Raw genomic sequence first — 17826 nt, 5'->3', positions numbered from 1 at the left:
CTATTGGATCGCAGGAATCCAAGGGACTAAAGCTGGAAGAGTAAGAGGGCTGGTAACTTACAAGGCTGAGCACCCAGACTTGATGGGTAAGTAGTGAGTGAGTGAGTTCTGACCAGGGCGAGGGATACAGAGCTGGAGTTTTGGAAAACCTGTCTTGATGGGAGAGGGGACAAGTTGCCAACCTGCTGTAAAGGCTCTCAAAGAGAAGTATGTGGCCATGTGAGATGGACCCCATTCCCTCTTCCCAGCCCCCGATCTCCCTGGGTAGGGGAGGACAACCATCTTGTCTCCGAGGGCTACTACCTGAGTGCTCCCTCCACCTGGATCAAATCAACTCCACCACCACCGAGCTCAACCCCAGCTATTCTTCCCATTTCCTAGAAGGCTGCTCAGGTCCTAAGCACCACCCTCAACACCCCTGACCCTTCTCCTTTGTACAACTGTTCTCTCTGCCCAAATACTCAATGTCTCCTTCTCCTCCCTAGATAACTCATATTAACTGGCCAAGATCCAGTTCAATTGTTTTTTTTTTTTTTCTTCCTGTAAACTTTGTGACTCAGAGGTAAGATTTGAACCCTCCACAGTCACTTCCACCTCTCTATACTGCTGCCATTGTCTGTTCTCACCAAGTGAGTTTAAGGTACATGGGAAAGAGATATGATACAGGTCCTCGAGCTGCTCCTTCTGGTGGGCAGACTAGAAAGGGCCAAGGCAGGATGGGACGAGTGATCTAAACCTGCCTCCCCCAGTAGAGGATGAGGTGGGATGAGGTGCAGGGGCCATCTGAGCTGGACTTTGAAGGGCTTGGCTGGCAGGCAGGCTTCGGGAACAGAGTGTTCAGTAAGGAAGCATGCTGCAAGGGGCACTGGATGGCCATGGGGAAGGATGGAGACGAACACTGCTTTCGCCGCTGATTAATGGGCACATTGCGGGGGCTGAGGCAGTGGGGATGGGAAGAAGAGGATGGCGCCTGAGGCATTTCAAAAAGTAGAATATTTAGGACTCCGGATGCTGAGAGGCAGGATGTATGAGTTTGAGGGTTTAAGGTGCCAGCCGGAGTCGGGGTTGCGGAGGCCAAAGACACATTAGATTATGCAGGACAGAAAAGAAAAGAAAGCCTGGACAAAGCACATGCACTCCCCCACCCCCATACCAGCTCCCACCCTGATTCACATCACGACAGCTTGTGATCAATATACACACCTAGCTTGTGATCAAGTCCTATTTATTTTATAAGCATAAACAGTGGAACTAGGAAGGAGTGATGAGAACAAGACACCAGTCCCTTTGACAGGGCCAGATCCAGCACAGGCTCTGTACGTGTGTGTGATCAAGGCCAAGCCAGCAGCCTCGACCAGCCTTTTCCTCTGAGGAGAGGGCGTGGGGACGACCCGGGTGGACAATCTTCCACGATGGTGGGGGTGGCGTAACTCGGCTCCGGGTCCCTCCGAACCAAGTGTAAAAGGCCAGAGAGCCCATAACACCTTTGGCTAAGAGCACCCCAAGCTGTCTGTACCTGGGGCAAAGCCACATTCTGGAGGGGAAACCATGGTGTTCTCTGGTCACCAGAAAAACCTCAGGTGTTCCAGAACAACCTGCGGTGAGGCCCTCTGGCCAGCAAGCACCCACTCCCCTGCCCCAGTCATCTCTGCAGATCCTTAAAGGAAAGGGCACCCAAGGCAGCCGGGCTTGCCAGGCCCCACTGTTGGGTGATATAAGCCCCAGGCCCCTACAAATACTGCTTCTTGGGAGCAGAGCAGGTGGAGCTACTGGGGGACTTCCGGCTACTCTGGGGGGGCAGGCCCGGGAAGAGGGGGGGTCTGGAAGAAGCCAGCCTCTCCTCCGTAGTGAGGTTGGCCCAGTTTTGCTCACTGGATGAGAGCCCACTGTAGGTGGGGCATGGCTCGGAGGAGGGCTCTTTGCCCATGGGGAGGTAGAAGACCTGGTCAGCGTAGGGTTCTGAGGTGGTGTCCTGGGTTGGGGGGGCATCCTGGCCCTGCCGGGCTCTTAGCCCCCGGATGAGGTAGCGGGACAGCAGGTGCACCAGCTCCAGCAGGTTGAGCAGCAGGGAGACGAGTCCGACCACCTGCATGAAGATGATAAAGATAGTCTTCTCCGTGGGGCGTGAGACGTAGCAGTCCACGAGGTGGGGGCAGGGTAGTCGATGGCACACAAACACAGGCTTCATGGTCCAGCCATAGAGACGCCACTGGCCATATAGGAAGCCTGCCTCTAGCACACTCTTGCAGATCACACTGGCCACATAGGTGCCCATCAGTGCCCCACGGATTCGCATGCGACCATCTTCTGCCACTGAGATCTTGGCCATCTGACGCTCTATGGCTGCCAACGCCCGGTCCACTTGTGGGTCCTTGTGTGGCAGTGCCCGAAGCTCCCCCTCCTTCTGCCGCAGCCGCTCCTCACGCCGAGACAGGTAAATGACGTGGCCCAGGTAGATCAGGGTGGGAGTGCTGACGAAGAGGAACTGCAGCACCCAGTAGCGGACGTGGGAGATGGGGAAGGCCTGGTCGTAGCAGACATTGGTACAGCCTGGCTGGGCCGTATTACACTGGAAGTCCGACTGCTCATCGCCCCACACCGACTCACCGGCCAGGCCCAGGATGAGGATTCGGAAGATGAAGAGCACTGTCAGCCAGATCTTGCCCACCACAGTCGAGTGCTCCTGGACCTGGTCTAGCAGCTTCTCAAGGAAGCCCCAGTCACCCATGGCTCCTGGGCCTCTGTCTGCAGGGAGAGAGAGGAAACTATCACATGGCATCCTTCTCAGCTGTCCTACCAACAAGCCTGCAGGGAGGTCAGCCACAACCTTTTTACCTACAGAGAAACTGAGGCTCAAGGATGGGCGGGGATTGGCCTGAGGGCTCACACCCAGTAGGGCTGTCAGGACTGAAAGCAGACCTCTGGATGATGGCTGCTAAGCTCTGGTAAGGGTGCAGCTAGGCTCCTGTCTAGTTACATATCTATGTCCCTCTTGTTCCCAACTGGAGTACCAGGATGACCACAGTCCCAAAAATCTGGATCAAGTCGAGGCTGAGCCTATGGGAACAGAGAACTTATCCAAGGTCACGAAGCCCTGATATGCCCCTCCTCCTTTCTGCCCAGGACATGCTGTCCCGACAAAGGGGGGTAGTGGTGCTATCTTCAGCTTCCCAGGGGGCCCAAAGCCTTCAGTCCCCACTCCCCCTCATCATCCTACTCTGACCTTTGAGCTTGTGGTAGGAGAGGTGTTAGACCTTAAAGGCAGTGCCTTGTATTAGCTCCACCTGCCAGCAATAATGACCCCTGCAACCTAAATATGGATGCTTGATCCTGTCCCATTTTTCCATGCCTCCTGCCCTGCTCTCATACACCCCCTAAGCTGTTGTTGCTAAATTCCAGATTCTTGAATTGTCATAGCAGGGTAGAGGCACAGGCCAAAGTTCTCAGAGCATCTTGGGGGCAGCGGGAGTCGGAGGAAGGAAGGGAAGGAAAGAGGAGCAAAGCAGTTTGGAGCCCTGCTCTAGAACCAGACCTGGATTCCAATCCTGGTCCCTCTTACAAACTGGGATCTTGCTTTAATTAAGTGACGGCTTAGCACCTCAATCTCCTCTCTTGTGAAATGGAAATAATATTTCTGCCTTCTGGGGTTATAAGGACACAATGAAAGAAGGTAGGAACCTGGCTTAGCACAGAACCTGGCCACAGGCAGGCTGGGTGAGTGCCCATGCGGTGGTTCGCCCCCTGTCCGCCCCACTCCTTCCCGCAGCAACCCTCAGCCTCTGACAGGTGGCGCCGTCCCCTCCCCCCATCTGCCACTCCCAAGCACAACTCACCGCCTGCCTGCCAGGCGGCCCAGGTGGCGGTGGGGACGCACGATGGCGTTGGCCCGAGCGGTGCTCGCGGGAGCCCTGCTCCACTGCGCCTGGTGGGAAGCTTTAAATAGCACGACGGGGCGGGGCGGGCAGGAAACCCGCGGGAGGGCAGCGCGGAACTGCGCGGAACAGCGCGGAACTTTTCAGAACTAGCTGCCGAAGTGCTGACTCCCTTCAAGCGGACTCTCGAGGATGGGGCCTGGGAAGTGGCTTTCGGGGTTAGGGCGTGAAGGGGGTTCGCGCCCCCTCCACTGATATTCCATCCAGGTGGTAAACTCTCCTAACCCCGTTTCTTTGGAAATAGAACAGTTCTCCAAGATGAAGTTTTTCGGGGCGGTGGATTTGAAAGGATTAGAGCAAGAATTTAGTGATCTAGGCAACTGGCCTGAGGGGCTGTGAGGGTGGGCAGACGGGGATGAGAATGGGGGGTGGGGGATTGGGGAGAGTGTGGCGGAGAGACTGCGACTGGTGCCAGATCCTGTAGCTTGATACAGTTAGATACGGGCCACGACAGAGATTGCTTCTTTTAAATCCTCTCAGAGACTCTGATGCACCCCTCCCCTATGCCCACAGGAGCTGGTTCCAGAAAGAGGCATCTCCCTGCCCCGGTGAACCCTTAAGGCATTTGCCCCTTATCTGGAGCCAGGTCCCGCCCCAGCGCCCGATTCATCTTGCATAATCCTTTCCCGCCTTCCACGATGTGGATGTGCTGAGGCTATTGCTGACATCTTGCTGCTCAAGACCTGCCTCCCATATAAGTTTTTAAAAATAAACTCTTGATGTAATTAATGCTGGAGTTGTAAGCCTCTCTCTTTGGTCTCTGAGCCTGGGGAATTTTACAGAACAGGACCTCCAGGGAAGGGCCTCCCCTTGACCCAAGGGGCTTATTGCCCTTGCTGAGAAGAAAGAGGGGAGACCACTAGTTTGTTAGGTGGCCACAGCGTGTCCTGCACTGGGCAATGAAGGCTCACCAGGGCACGAGTTGCCTTCCTAGAGTCTGCGGTGGGGCTGGGTCTTAGCCCAGCCTGCATCCTTGCAGAATTCTTAAACATCCCTACTCCTGGGCAGCTACACAATCAGAGGTCGCTAAGTAACTCCCATGGGCCACTTGACATTGGGGAAGGGGAACTCTCTCCACCTTTAGCTTGGATCTCCTTCTTATGCCTCTAGATGGGGGTAGAGTGGACAGAGCTTGTTCAGGCTTCACCCTGTTGATGAACAGTAATGAGGGTCTGTCGGGCTGCTGGCATGTGCATGGAGCTAGGGATGCGACCATAAATCAGCCAGATGTAGTCTCTGGCCGCTGGCCCTCCCTGGCTGGTGCAGGAGACAGGAATGGAGCATATCAGCCCTTGGATAGCAGTGACATGGTAAATGTGGAAAGTTCTCCTAAGAAGGACAGGGTGACTCACAGGGGCCTGATTAGGAACTTATTCTGGAGGAGACTGCATTAGCCAGTTTGGGAAGAAGAGCATTCCAGGCAAAAGAAAGAGAAAGAGCAAAGATCCAAGGAACTGAGACCTTGGCCGCTGCCTCAGGGTGTTGAGTCTTCCCTGGCCTTGGTGGCTGGAGGAAGTAAAGCTGAAGTTGAGACTTTGCTGTTGACCTGTGTGCCCTTAGGCAAGTTGTATAAGTCCCTGTGTCTTAGTTTCTTCCTCTGCAGAACGGGGATAGTAATACTGTTCAGTGTCAGGAGATCCAGTCAAAGCACATAGCATAATACTAATAATACACAGAAAGTTTTCAAGTGAGTGGTGGCTAAAAACGTGGCAAAATGGGTCTGTAGGTTGGTTTTGGTGGGAGCTATGGACGAAGAAAGGGATTCTATGGAAAGTAACCTCCCGGGGCGATTTGATTATAAATTCCTAAATGGGCAGGTACGGGTGGGTAGTCACACCCCAGCCATATAACTTCTTTAGTAAAAGGATTATCTTCTCCTTAAGCAAGCCCTGACCATTTTTTTTTTCCTGTGCATCTAGGTCAATGCTGTTCTGAAATGCCTCTTTTCTATAAGAGTGACCACCCTCGAGAGACCACAAAGTCTTGCCAACTATCCTGTGATCCCATCTCTGCCTTGATTTTTCCCACCTACAAGTAATCTTCCTTACCTTTCTTCCTTAATTCCAAACGCATACAAAGCTGCAAACTGTCTTTTCTTGGAAGCATTTTTCTCAGTCTGTCGAGATCTTGTTTCCAGATCTTGCTTGACTCAAATAAACTCTTACAAAAATTCTCTACAGGTTTGGAAATTTCTTACGTCAACAGAACAGAAAGGGCTGAGGGGGAGGAAGCTCAGGGCTAAGTGGTGGTGAGGAGACGGGGCAGGTGGGGCCGAGGCCTGGGGTTGGTGGCCAAAAGGTCCCTGTTTTTCCACAACAGGATTTAGTCTTTGGACTATCAGTGTCCCAGGGTCCCCAAGGGTCCTGCCTTTAGCAGGACTAACAGGACTTTGGGGCGGTATGAGGGGCGGGCTTGGCTCAGATCTCAGAACTTCGTGATCAGTCTGAGCGGAGACTTCTTGATTCCCAAAACTGACAACTGCACCCGCTTGGTTCTGACCCTTGAGGTCATGAGAACAGAGGTCCCTAGAGGCAAATTCTTGCCACGCCCCCGCTGCAGCCTCTGCTCCCAGAGCTCCTCTCCTGTGGCTGGGCCCGGACTCTCCCAAAGCCTTTCTGACCCATCTGCTGGGCAAGAGGGAGGAGCCAGTGGAGACATCACAGCTGCCCTGACCTTGCTCTTACTGCTTCCTCAGGCACTCTGGAGGCCAGGGTTCGAATGACCTGACCCTTCCCAAGAAGAGGAGATAGGATCAGCCATACAGTAATACCCACAACCTGGCCGTTCCACCTGGAAAATATCCCTAAAACCTAACCTCTGCCTTCATTCCCACTGCCCATGACCCTGTTCAGGCTACCACCTCAGTGGCTTCCCGACTGGTCTCCCGGCCTCCAGCCCCACCCCCTCCAACCCAGCCTCCACCCTTCCCTGACCGCAGCACAGCCCCATTTAAATCCTTCAGTGGCTCCCCTTTGCTCCTGGCCTTGGCTGCTTCTCCAGCCTCACCCCTCTCCTCTTCCACCCCATGATCCAGCCAGACCCAGACCGTGGTTCTCTGTGCATTCTTGCCATGTCCATGCTGTTCCCTCTGCCTGGAGCACTCTTAACACGCTGAACCCTACAAGTCGTTCAGGACCCGGCTCCCTGCCGCCTCCTCCCAGAGGTCCCCTGGCTGGCCTCCACTGGGTTACAGGTGCCTTTGTGTTCTCAGTGGCTCAGGTATTGCCTCTGGGTGCATTTTTAATGGTAAAAAACACATAATATTTACCATCTTAACCATTTTTAAGTATACCATTTAATAATATTAAGTACATTCGCATTGTTGTGCAGCAGATCTCCAGAACTTTTTCATCTTGCAAAATCGAAACTCTGTACCGATTAAACAACTCCCCACTTCCCCTCTCCCAGCCCTGGTGCATCATTTACTTGTCTTTACTTTCTCCCCCATTAGACTGTGAGCCCCTTGAGGGCAGACAGTCGGGTCTTGTTTACATCTCCAGCACCTAGTAGGGCACCAGGCCCATGCACGAATTTATTAATTCAACAAATATTCAGTGCTCCTGGTGCTGTGGCGCTGTCCTAGACACTGGAGAGGAATCAGGGAACAAAAATCCTTGTCGTTGTGAATTTTACATCCTAGCTGAGGGCAGATGGACAAAATAAAATGCAGAACTTGTTAGGTGGCAATAAATGCCATGTGGAAAGTAAAGTAAGAAGGGAGGATTGAGGGTACAGGGGGCGGCAGTTTCAATTTTGAATAGGAGGGAGACATTTTCACTAAGTAGCTGATGGTTGGCACGGGCTCTGAAGGGAGGGAGCCCTGTGGCCCTCTGCAGAAAAGAGCATTCCAGACTAAGGGAACCCGCAGTGCAAAGTCCCTGAGGTGTTTCCTGCTTGGGGAACAGTGAGGAGGTCAGGGTGGCTGGAGTGAGGTGAGCAAAGAGGAGAGACGAGTTCAGAGAGGGAACAGTCGAAATGCGGAGTGAAGCAGAGCTTGTAGGCCCCTAAAGGTCTGTTTGAGAGGCCTTTGTAGGTAGGTTGTAGGCAGAGGACTGACATGGCCTGACTTAGGTTTTGACAGAATCACCCTGGCCGCTATGCCGGGAATAGACTGTGGGGGTGGGTGGTAGACAGCAGGTGCCCTCCTTCAGTATAGGACTTGCTGCCCAGCTGTGAGGAGTCTGGTCAGCTGACAGCCTCCAGCTGTTAGTACTCTCGGGTTGGCTTCAGCTGTCCAAGTGGCCAAGCTCTGCTTGGGGTGGCCCCAGGTGATGACTGAGCCAAGCAGTGCTCAAGGGCCCAGCCACTTGGAGTCCCAATGCGGGACTCCTGTAATGGACAATCTTTGTCTCTGAACACAGTGCTCTCTACCATGAGCCTTGTCATTTAGTCCTACTTTCTCTCCTTTCCATTCACGAGTATTACTTCCCAGTGGACCCTTTGCACTCTTAAATCTTCCTTGGCATCTGCTCCCCAGGGGCGGGGTTGGGCAGCAGGGAGATTGTTGCAGTAATCCTGGGCAGAGATGATGGGGGTGTCTGCTATAACAGACTACCACAGACGCGGGGCTTAAACAACAGACATTGATGTCTCGTGGTTTTGGAGGCGGGAAGTCTGAGATCAGGGTGCATGGTCAGGTTCTTGGTGAGTGCCCTCTTTCTGGTTTACACAGGGTTGTCTACTCATCCTGTCCTTACATGCTGGAGAGAGAAAGCTCATCTCTCTCATGTCTCTTCTTATAAGGGCACTAATCTCAGCCATAAGGGCTTTACCCTCATGGCCTAATTACCTCCCAAAGGCCTCACCTTCTAACAGTGTCACATTGGAGGCTGGGATTTCAAAATAGGAATTTGAGGATGGGGGTTGGGAACCACAAATATTCGGTCCATAACAGGAAACTTGGGCCAAGGCGATGAATACAAAATAATCTCCTGTTTACCTAGGGCTGCAAGGTGGCTATTACATCATATAGTAGATGTGGACTTGAAGGCCGTGTATATGAAATAGGACTCTATAATATACACAATCGAAGGAAGCTTGCAAGTGAATTCCCATGCAATGGGGGAGGAGGAAATAGAAGTGTGTACCCTGAGCAGAGAAGGCCAAGGGGATGTGAATGCGGTGATGGTGATGTGCACTGGGGATTCTGGGTGGTAAACAGTAGCCCAACAGATACTGGATGAGAACAGTGAGCTGCAATGCTTGGAATAGCTCTCAGGCCAAAGGTGGGATGTGCAGGGCTGGAATGTTCCTCACCCATGGTCCTGGCCCCCAGCTTGGAGAAGCAGGGTCAGGACTGGAAGCTCAGGGCATGCTGGAATAGCCAATGATGTTCTCTGGTTGCTCTGACCTCTTAATACATCCACGGTCATGCAGCTGGAACACCCTGGAAGATGCTGGAATGCATGGCTGGAGATCACCCTTTCCTGAGACCTTTGCAAACGTCCAGTCCAAATTGGGGCTGAGGTACCATATGGCCTGGGCAGCAGGCAGAGACTTCCCTAAACTTGGTTGTACCTGGGTATTTACTGGACACTTTAGCACTGTACTAATGTTTAACCTATAGCGTCTCCTTTTCTCTCTACAACAATCCTAGGTACTGTCCTGAGTGCTGGGATGAACTGTTCTCTTTGCCCCTCAGATCTACTCTCCACCTTTCTCTACCCTGTTCTGTGCCCTGGGAGGTTGACTACCGCAACGGGTTCCCTTGCTCCCTGGCCTCTAGTTGGGTCAAGTCAGTGGGAGCCGATGGCAGGTGAGCAGGAGATAGAGTGAAGCTAGGCTATTTATTTAGTCTCCGTGGTTGGAGGTCTCCTGCAGCTCCTGCCCATTGCTACCCTGGTACTAGCCCCAGGATACTGCAGTTACCCTTTGTGGGTTTCCTTAACCATGCCCATACCTTTTTAAACTGTCTCTCCAGGAAACTCTTTAAAGTTACTTGGTTTGAATGTGCTGTGTTTCCTGCCAGGACTCTGATTGACATGGTTCCCATTGTACTGGTGACAAGACTGAGGTTCTGAAAGTTTGCTGAAGTGCAGCATGGTGAAGCCGTGATCACGAAGTCGTTAAGCTATCATTTAGACCTGAGGGAGGGTGTCAGCTCAGCCCTGGGCCCTTTAAACTTGCCTGGGTTATCCACTCCACTAATGGCCATGCCTGAGAGCAGAGGTGAACCACAGCCTGTCCTATCGACACGATGACCCGGCCTCTCCCTGCCTGCATTGGCTCTTGGCTCACGGCCTCCTGGATTTCTGGCTTCTGGCCTTGGTTTCAATAGGCACTAAATATTCCTCTAGGTCAGCATAGCCTTTGCATGCTTTTTGCTTCCCCTTCTGGGCTGCCCTTGGATATTGGTGTCCCCTAAACTTCACATCAGCACAGTGCTGGGAGGGGGCTGTGAGCCATCCCAGGGGGTGGGTGGTGCAGCTGAGTGTGTTCTTGTCTCCCCCAGGCTCTAAGCTCCCGCTCCTTATGCAGTCCCACCATCCCGCCAGGGGCCTAGTGTGGAAAAAATGCTCAGAGAAAATGGAAAGAGCTGAGTAATGCTCGAGTGAGCCTGGGACTACCTGCTCTTAGAGGAGACAACTGGCCTGTTGGGAGCATATAGAACAAGTGAGAGTATGACTAACAGGGATTTTGTGTACACAGGATGGGAATGTGGTTGTAGATGGCAGTGACTGGTTTACAAAGGAGGACAGAGTGTGCTTTGTTTATGAGAGGACAGTGATTGTGTGTGCTCAGGGCTGGTTGGCCGTAACTGGCTAGAAGTGGTGTCGTAGCGGGAGTTCAGCGCCCTCTTGTGACCACATCTACAGTCACAACATGTGTATCAGTAGGGTCCACTCCGGCTTCCACCTGTCACCTCCAGCCCCAGCCTAACTTCAGCTCCAGCCTCCACCGCAGCCCCCTCCCTAGCTTCACCCCAGCCAAGGAGCTCTTTCCCCTAATGAGGGCTACATTCCCTGGCCTCAGGGTGGCAGTGTGGGAGAATAGACAGAGCCAACCTGTATAAAACACAGCCTTTATTGATGCCAAGGAAACTGCGTTGGGGATGTTCCTATCAGGGCATCCACCCTGGGTCCCATGGAGCAGATCTGAAAGGCTGGCACCAGACTGAGCACGTCTGTAGGGAGGAAGATGGGAACAAGGCTTTCTGCGGCTGGGAGAGCGGAGTCTGGGGTAGGAGGACTTCCCCTGAGAGCAGTGATGACTCACTCACAGGATCTCAGGTTGTCTTGAGGAGTGGCTGGTGCCAGAGCATCCTCCTCCTCTTCCCAACCTCATTCTCTGGCCTCCAGACCTCCCACTGCTGGCAGAATCCTCCTCTCCACTGCAGGAATCTGGGTGATTCTCTGGAGGGAAGGAAGATTCTTTTTGGTCTGGTACATCCAACCCAGGGCAGGCATCTCTCTTTTTGTGGCTTCAGGGCCTCTGTGCCTGCAGTTCTTCTCACCTCTCTTAAACACACTTCCTCAGGGAAGTCTCACCTGATCACTGCCTCCTGGGTTAGGCAGAAGCTCTGCTATGAGTGCCCTGAGCATCCCCTGGGGACAGCAGTTAATTTGCTTGTTTCAGGTCTTCTCCAAGGGGTGGCACTGGGCCTGTGGCGTGACCTATATCCAGGTATTTAGCATAGTGCCCAGTGCTCAAAAAGTATCTGCCCCAAATGAAATTGCATAGCTTAGTGAATTCGAAGTGGGGACACCCAGCACCTATAGGACCCCTCCACTGGCGCAATACTTCCCAACTGTCCTCATTGGCAGCCCCGGTATCGCTCCCCAGCCCGTGGTCAGATGGGGGTCTGGATGGGTGCTGAAGCATGCAGCTTGTCATCACTTGAGTCCAGGCCCGGCTCTCCAGCATCCACCAGCTTGTGGTGGCAGCGGCAGGTGGAGGCCCGGCTGGCACAGGATCTGTTGTTGTGACAGCCTGTGGGCTTGCTCTTGCGTACACCTCTTAGGACCCTGTGGAAGATGAGGTAGCAGATCTCGGTGATGGTGAGCACGATGCAGACAGCAGAGGCGCCCACCATGAAGTAGGTGAAGACCTTTTTCTCAGTGGGCCGGGCGATGTAGCAGTCCACGGTATTGGGGCAGGGTGCCACATTGGCACACTGTACCAGGCGTGGCATGCCGAAGCCGTACCAGAGAGTGTGCAGCACGTAGAGGAAGACGAATTCGATGATGAGCTTGAAGACGAGGCTGAGCAGGTAGGTCCACCACAGGCCGCCGTGCTTCTTGCCTGCGTTGTCGTACAGCTTGGCGCACTGGTCGCCGTGCTTCTGGCGGTGCCGCCGCTCCCGCTCCTCACGGTAAGCCACGTGCAGGATAACCAGCAGCGAGGGGCATGTGACGAAGATGAGCTGCAGGGCCCAGAGGCGGATGTTGGAGATGGGGAAGAAGTTGTCATAGCACACATTGGTGCAGCCCGGCTGCTTGGTGTTGCAGTCGAAGTCCTTCTGCTCGTCTCCCCACACACGCTCTGCGGCCACCACGTACACCAGCACACGGAAGACGAACACCACTGACAGCCAGATGCGCCCGAACGCGGTGGAGTACTTGTTCACACCACTCAGTAGGGTCTGGAGCGTCTTCCAGTCCATGGTGCCTGGTAGAGGCGCTGAGGACCATGCACACCTGACCGAAAAAACCAGATGTCAATGAATAGGTGACCTTTTTTGAGCATTTACTATCATCCAGGCACTGTTGTGAGCTCTTTATGTGATCATTGCAAAGACCCTATGAGATCAGGACTATTCTTTCTAAGCTACAGGTTGGAAATAGGCAGAGAGGTTAAATAATTTGCCCAAAGTCACAGAGCTATTAGACCAGAAGGAAAGGAATATGCCTCTGCTGATAATATCAATTACCATTTATTGAACATTTACTATGAGCCAGGCATAGACCTAAATACTTTATGCGCAGGGTTTCATTAATCCTTTTAATGATCCCATGAAGTGGATACTATTACGCTCCTCATTTACAGATGAAGATGAGGGATGCAAAGCACTTAATACATAGTAAGTGCTCAATAAATGCTGGCCACTCATGAGATCTAGAGAGGTCAAGTCGCTCATTTAAAACTAGAGTTGGATTCAAGGCTGGACTGTAGACGCCAGGGTTGTGCTGTCCATCACCTCCTCTCCCCTTCTCTGGTGGGGGGCGGAGGGGGCGGTGCCTGCCCAGATCAGTTCTTGTAGTTTATCTCGTTGATGCCTCACTAGCATCCTGTGAAACTGGGGTTGAATCCTAATCTACAGAAGCTCAGAGATGGGAAATGAACTCCTCAAGGTCTCATAGCCAGCAGGTGGTGAAGTTAGGAGACCAATTCACATTAGGCGTGTGTGTGGAGGGGGGTAATGGTTTGGCTCTGGGGGATACCAGATCTAGAGAATATCTAGAGAACTCCCTGCTCCCTACACGAGGGCCTGAAGGAGCCTCGGCCACCCCAGCTGTGCTGGATGCCAGGGCTTTGCAGTGCGGAGATATGCTTCGTTCAGGCCTCCATATCACACATCTTTTTTCCCAGTCCCAGACTGACTCAGAGGGTGTGGATGGGTGCGTCTGCTTGCTGCTGTGGGTGTAACAGCATGCACCTCTCCACGTGGGTGTATGGGCCTGTGTGTACACGTGAGCGCTCCTGGAACTCGGTTTGTGACTCTGAACACTCATGATGCCTGTCAGTCCACCCCCCTGAATGATTGCTTTTCACCCCTCCAATGCCACCACCCTAGTCTAAGCCACCATCAACATGTTGGTATTATTGCCATGGCCTCCACATTGGCCTTTTAGTATCTGCTCCTGTGGCCCTAGAGCCTGTTAAATAGGATCATATCAGTCCCTTGGTTAAAACTCTCTATAGCTTCTCTTTACGCATAGAATTGACGCCCAGATTCTATATTCTCACTCTTCTCTCCTATACTTTCACCCTGCATCTGTCTCCCTGCTCCAGCCGCCCTGGTGACCTCGGGGGCTTTGTAATTTTTCCTGTTGCCTGGAAACCTTTAGAACCTTTCATGGCTGGATCCTTATCACTGAGGTCTCTGCTTCAAACATCTCCTTCAAGACCTCCCCAGATGATCCTGAAGCTGGGAGCCCCTTCCCTCCCAGTCACTCTGCTCCTGCCTCCTTTTTCTTTATAGCATTTAATCAGCATTTGTTCTTTTTATTGTCTGTCTCCCCACGAGAATGTCAACTCTGTCTTACTGCTTTAAATGAGTGCCTAGTGCTTGGCATATAGTAGGTACTCAACACATGTTGAATGAACAAATGAATGCTGAATTCTCAGAGAGGCGGCTCGGAGGAAGGGGCTGGGAGGTGCCGCAGGAGCCCTAAGGGGCAGTCTGAACAAGGTAGCTTGGGGGAAAACGTCCCTTCTCTAGAGAGAGGGAGAAGGTGTAGTTCCTTTTCAGTACCTCAGCCCTCCTGATGTCTCGTACCTGGGAGGACAAGATGGGGGTAATTGGGGAAGACCCTATCAGCGCACAATGTCCTCTTCTCCCCTTCTCTGCTCCTTCTAAGACCTGGAGTGGAATGCGCGCTGAGCATGGAGTCACATACTGAATTCAAGCCTCTGCTCTGTCACCTGCTAGCTAGGTGACCTCCAAGAATTCCCTAATCTCCTTGACCCCATGTCCTTATCTCTAAAGGCAAATAAGTTCGACTTTCTCGAGCTGTTTGTGAGATGTATGAGACCATTTCCTCCCCAGCCTGCTACTCACCCGGTGAGTGTTCAAGACCAATGAGGCGGAGGTTGGAGCCCTGCCTGCCAGCCCTGGGAGGACAGGGATCCTGACACGTGCTTCTACCTGACGTCCTTCCGCGGCAGCCCACCCGGGTGCAGCCCCCCTCTGGGCCTCCACCTTACTTACTCCCTGCGGTCCTGTCTGCCCAGTCACGTCAGACACACCCCAAGTACTCGACTCACCGGCAAAGAATTTCCTTCCAAGCCCAGGCCGGGGACTGGTGGAGCCGGTTCTGGTTCCCCCTGCAGCCCCCAACACCAGCTCCTGGACCGGAGAGCGCCCAGCTTTTGCCGCCACTCTGTAATCCACGCCCCTCCCAGAACCACCGCTGGCCCTCGAACAGCGGGACTTCGGAGCGCCAACTCCCGGGCAGTCGAAAACCCGCGTATAACTTAAGTCGGCCCGTGGCTTACACGGATTTCCAGCAAAATCTAAAGCACTACACTTCCTCCCTTCTGCGACCCGCCCCTCGCCCCTCGCCCCCCGCCCCCATTATCCTTCGTTCCAGGCAGCTTGGGAGCTTTCGGACATAGAAGGGGGGTGTCTGGGAACCTTCCAGCAAATGGAGCACCCATCTGCGCCCAGAATCTAGGGGCAAGAAGGCAGTGGGGTGGTTGGGCTGGAAAGATCCCTCCATCGCCCCCTTTTCCGCCGCCCCCAGTCCTCAGCTTGGTCTGGCAGGCAGGATCAAGCCCCAGCCCACCGCCGAGAGTCACCGCCGAGCGCCCCCCGGGGCTCCGTCCGCGCCCAGCACTTACCCTCAGCGGCGGGGCCACCGCGGGGCCGGGACCCCGCGTCCTCGCGGCCCGCAGCAGAGGCGCGGGTCTGCCGGAGCCCGGGCCGGGTAGTCGCGGCTAGGCGCACGCGGCGGCCGGCACACCCCGGGGACCGTGTGGAGGAGGGAGGGCTGGGGGAGGAGCCCGGGAGTCGGCCCGGCCGCGGAGGGTCGGGTTCTAGTCGCTGCGCGGCCACGCGTTCCCTGGGCGACCTTCGGAGGGGCTTCTCGCTCGTAAAGCCTGGGTTTCTTCACGTGTGAATAGGGGCGTCGGTGGCTATGGGCAGGGCTATGGCAAAGGCTCCAATGAGATTAGAGGCGTGAAGCACTATAAACTGTTAAATGCTGTGGCCCCGGGACGGACTGCAATCACGACTCACCCACGCGCATTGCCACGGATACTGTGTCCGCGCCCTGTGGTGACTGTCTCCGCCCTGGCGCTTGGACTCGACCCTGAGTGGGGGCACTGTTGGGGGCCTGCACCCCCCCTCCCCCCACCCACGACAGGTCTTCCGATAGCCATGTCACCTCAGCCTGTGTTTTCGAATGAAGCATGTGCACTTTGGAGAACCAGAATTGGGGGCAGACCCTGTGCCCAGAGGGGGAAGGGGAGCAGGAAATCCTGTGCTTGGAAAGGAGATATGGGATCTTCTGTCCAGGGGTGATGGCATGATGGGGGGAGGTCCTTACAAGGGGCTGATCCTGTAGGAGGAGTGTGGTATGCCCCAGATCCCCTGCTGAGGGAGGCTTGGCTAGGGGGGTTTGGTGGGTGCGAGGGTGGGCTGCAGCTGGCTTCTAGAACCTATGCCCTAGACCCCTGCTGAGTCTAGGTGGGGTGTGTATTTGTAGTGTGGCAGTAGCTGAGACTGGGGTGCGGTGGCTGGGCTGGGTTCTAGGGACAAGGACACTGTTTCATTTACTAGCGTGCCAAGATTAGGAGCCTAATGAGAGCCCACAGTGCCTCAGGCTTGTAGGGGAAACCCTAGTGTTCCTTTACAGTCTCCCTGGGGATCCCCAGGACCTTAGTCACACCGGGCTTGAGCTCTCCCAGTCTGAACAGCAATGATGTTGCTGACACAAGGGTGACTGTACGTCGCATTTTCTCAGGACTACCTGTTTTCACCTATGGCTCTTGTGTAATTAACAGCATCCCCTTTCACTCTCAAAAGTGCCCCAAACTTGGGAGGATCAGTTACATGGTCACCCTACCTACTATTCATTGTGATAGAAAACTATCAGGGCATTTGAGGCTCGAAAACATCTTTGTGTCAGGCACTGTCCCGTATGCTTCATTTCATCTTCACAGTGCCAGATGAAGAAGGTATGACCCTTCCTGCTTTTATGAATGAGAAAACTGAGAGGGGTTGGCGACTTGCCCAGGGTCACACCGATATTCAGAGCAGAGCCAGCTCTGGAGGCCTCAGCTATGGCGAGTTTCTGGATAGAGCCACAGGGCAGAGGCCATCATTTACTTGCTGAGTGATGGCCTTGAAAATCATTGCTGAGACTCAACAGTGCTGGGGTGGTCCCAGTGGTTCTGTGCATGTGTTCGTGTGGGGAGATGTGTGAGTAGATGGGGTCCTGTGAGGGGGGGACTATGACTCTTATCTGCTCCCTAACACTTGTTACATTTCAAAGCAAAACCAGCTGCCCACTTCTTCACCTCTTAGTTACACTTTGACCCATTTGAACAATGTTTCTGTCCCTAGCATGTTGCTAAAGACAGCCGCATCAAAGTCACCATGGATCTCCATGATGCTAAATCCAACAGTCATCTCTCTGTCCTCATTCTCCTGGACCTTCAGAAACACCCGACATAGTGTTTCTGAACACCATTTCCTTCTCAAGACATTTTCTTCTTTTGGCTTCCTCGACACCACGCTCCCAGTTTCCTTGTACCTCAGAGGCCTCCCGTCCCAGTCTCCAGTGTGAGCATGACCCAGGGCTCAGCCTCCTCTCTCCTGGGTGAGCTCATCCAGTCCCGGGGCTTCCAATACCATCCATCTGCTGATGAGTCCCACGTTGCTAGCGTTACTCTTGACTTCTCCCTGAACACCAGACTTTGCAGCCAAGGCTGCCCACCTGACTACCAGGTTTCCAGTTACTTGTTTTTCCTTTCTGAGATCAATTGTGTATCTTTGCCTATATAGATATTAGTTTTACATTTATCCCATGGAGGTATACTATGAACACAGTGCTATACTTTGCTGTTTTTATTTAATAAAATATAGGACATTTTTCTCTCTCAGTAATACAGAGCTAACTCCTTCTTCTTCTTCTTCTTCTTCTTCTTCTTCTTCTTCTTCTTCTTCTTCTTCTTCTTCTTCTTCTTCTTCTTCTTCTTCTTCTTCTTCTTCTTCTTCTTCTTCCTTCTT

The 17826-nt window shown here is 53.4% G+C and overlaps 2 protein-coding genes across 5 annotated transcripts; both read right to left on the bottom strand.

Moving 5' to 3' along the window:
- Positions 1-1696: 1696 nt before the first annotated feature.
- On the bottom strand, positions 1697-6111 carry GJA4 (gap junction protein alpha 4). 3 transcript variants are annotated; one of them, XM_016147294.2, is made up of 2 exons: positions 5981-6111; positions 1697-2745 (listed from the first exon to the last, which is right to left on the bottom strand). In XM_016147294.2, exons 1-2 carry the CDS (start codon positions 6036-6038, stop codon positions 1730-1732), a joined length of 1074 nt encoding a protein of 357 aa, XP_016002780.1. In that variant the 5' UTR covers positions 6039-6111; the 3' UTR covers positions 1697-1729. The 3 variants fall into 3 exon arrangements, with proteins under 3 accessions (XP_016002780.1, XP_016002781.1, XP_016002782.1); XM_016147295.2 differs by lacking the exon at positions 5981-6111 and adding an exon at positions 3834-3899; XM_016147296.2 differs by lacking the exon at positions 5981-6111 and adding an exon at positions 2840-3723.
- Positions 6112-10937: 4826 nt separating this feature from the next.
- GJB3 (gap junction protein beta 3) lies at positions 10938-15774 on the bottom strand. Of its 2 annotated transcripts, none has more exons than XM_016147298.2 (2): positions 15435-15774; positions 10938-12568 (listed from the first exon to the last, which is right to left on the bottom strand). In XM_016147298.2, exon 2 carries the CDS (start codon positions 12532-12534, stop codon positions 11722-11724), a length of 813 nt encoding a protein of 270 aa, XP_016002784.2. In that variant the 5' UTR covers positions 12535-12568; positions 15435-15774; the 3' UTR covers positions 10938-11721. The 2 variants fall into 2 exon arrangements, with proteins under 2 accessions (XP_016002784.2, XP_016002783.2); XM_016147297.2 differs by lacking the exon at positions 15435-15774 and adding an exon at positions 14859-14990.
- Between the last annotated feature and the right edge of the window lie 2052 nt (positions 15775-17826).

This window comes from Rousettus aegyptiacus, unplaced genomic scaffold, assembly GCF_014176215.1.
Source record: "Rousettus aegyptiacus isolate mRouAeg1 unplaced genomic scaffold, mRouAeg1.p scaffold_m13_p_1, whole genome shotgun sequence".
NCBI lineage: Eukaryota > Metazoa > Chordata > Mammalia > Chiroptera > Pteropodidae > Rousettus > Rousettus aegyptiacus.
This window is presented reverse-complemented; position numbering and strand designations above follow the sequence as displayed.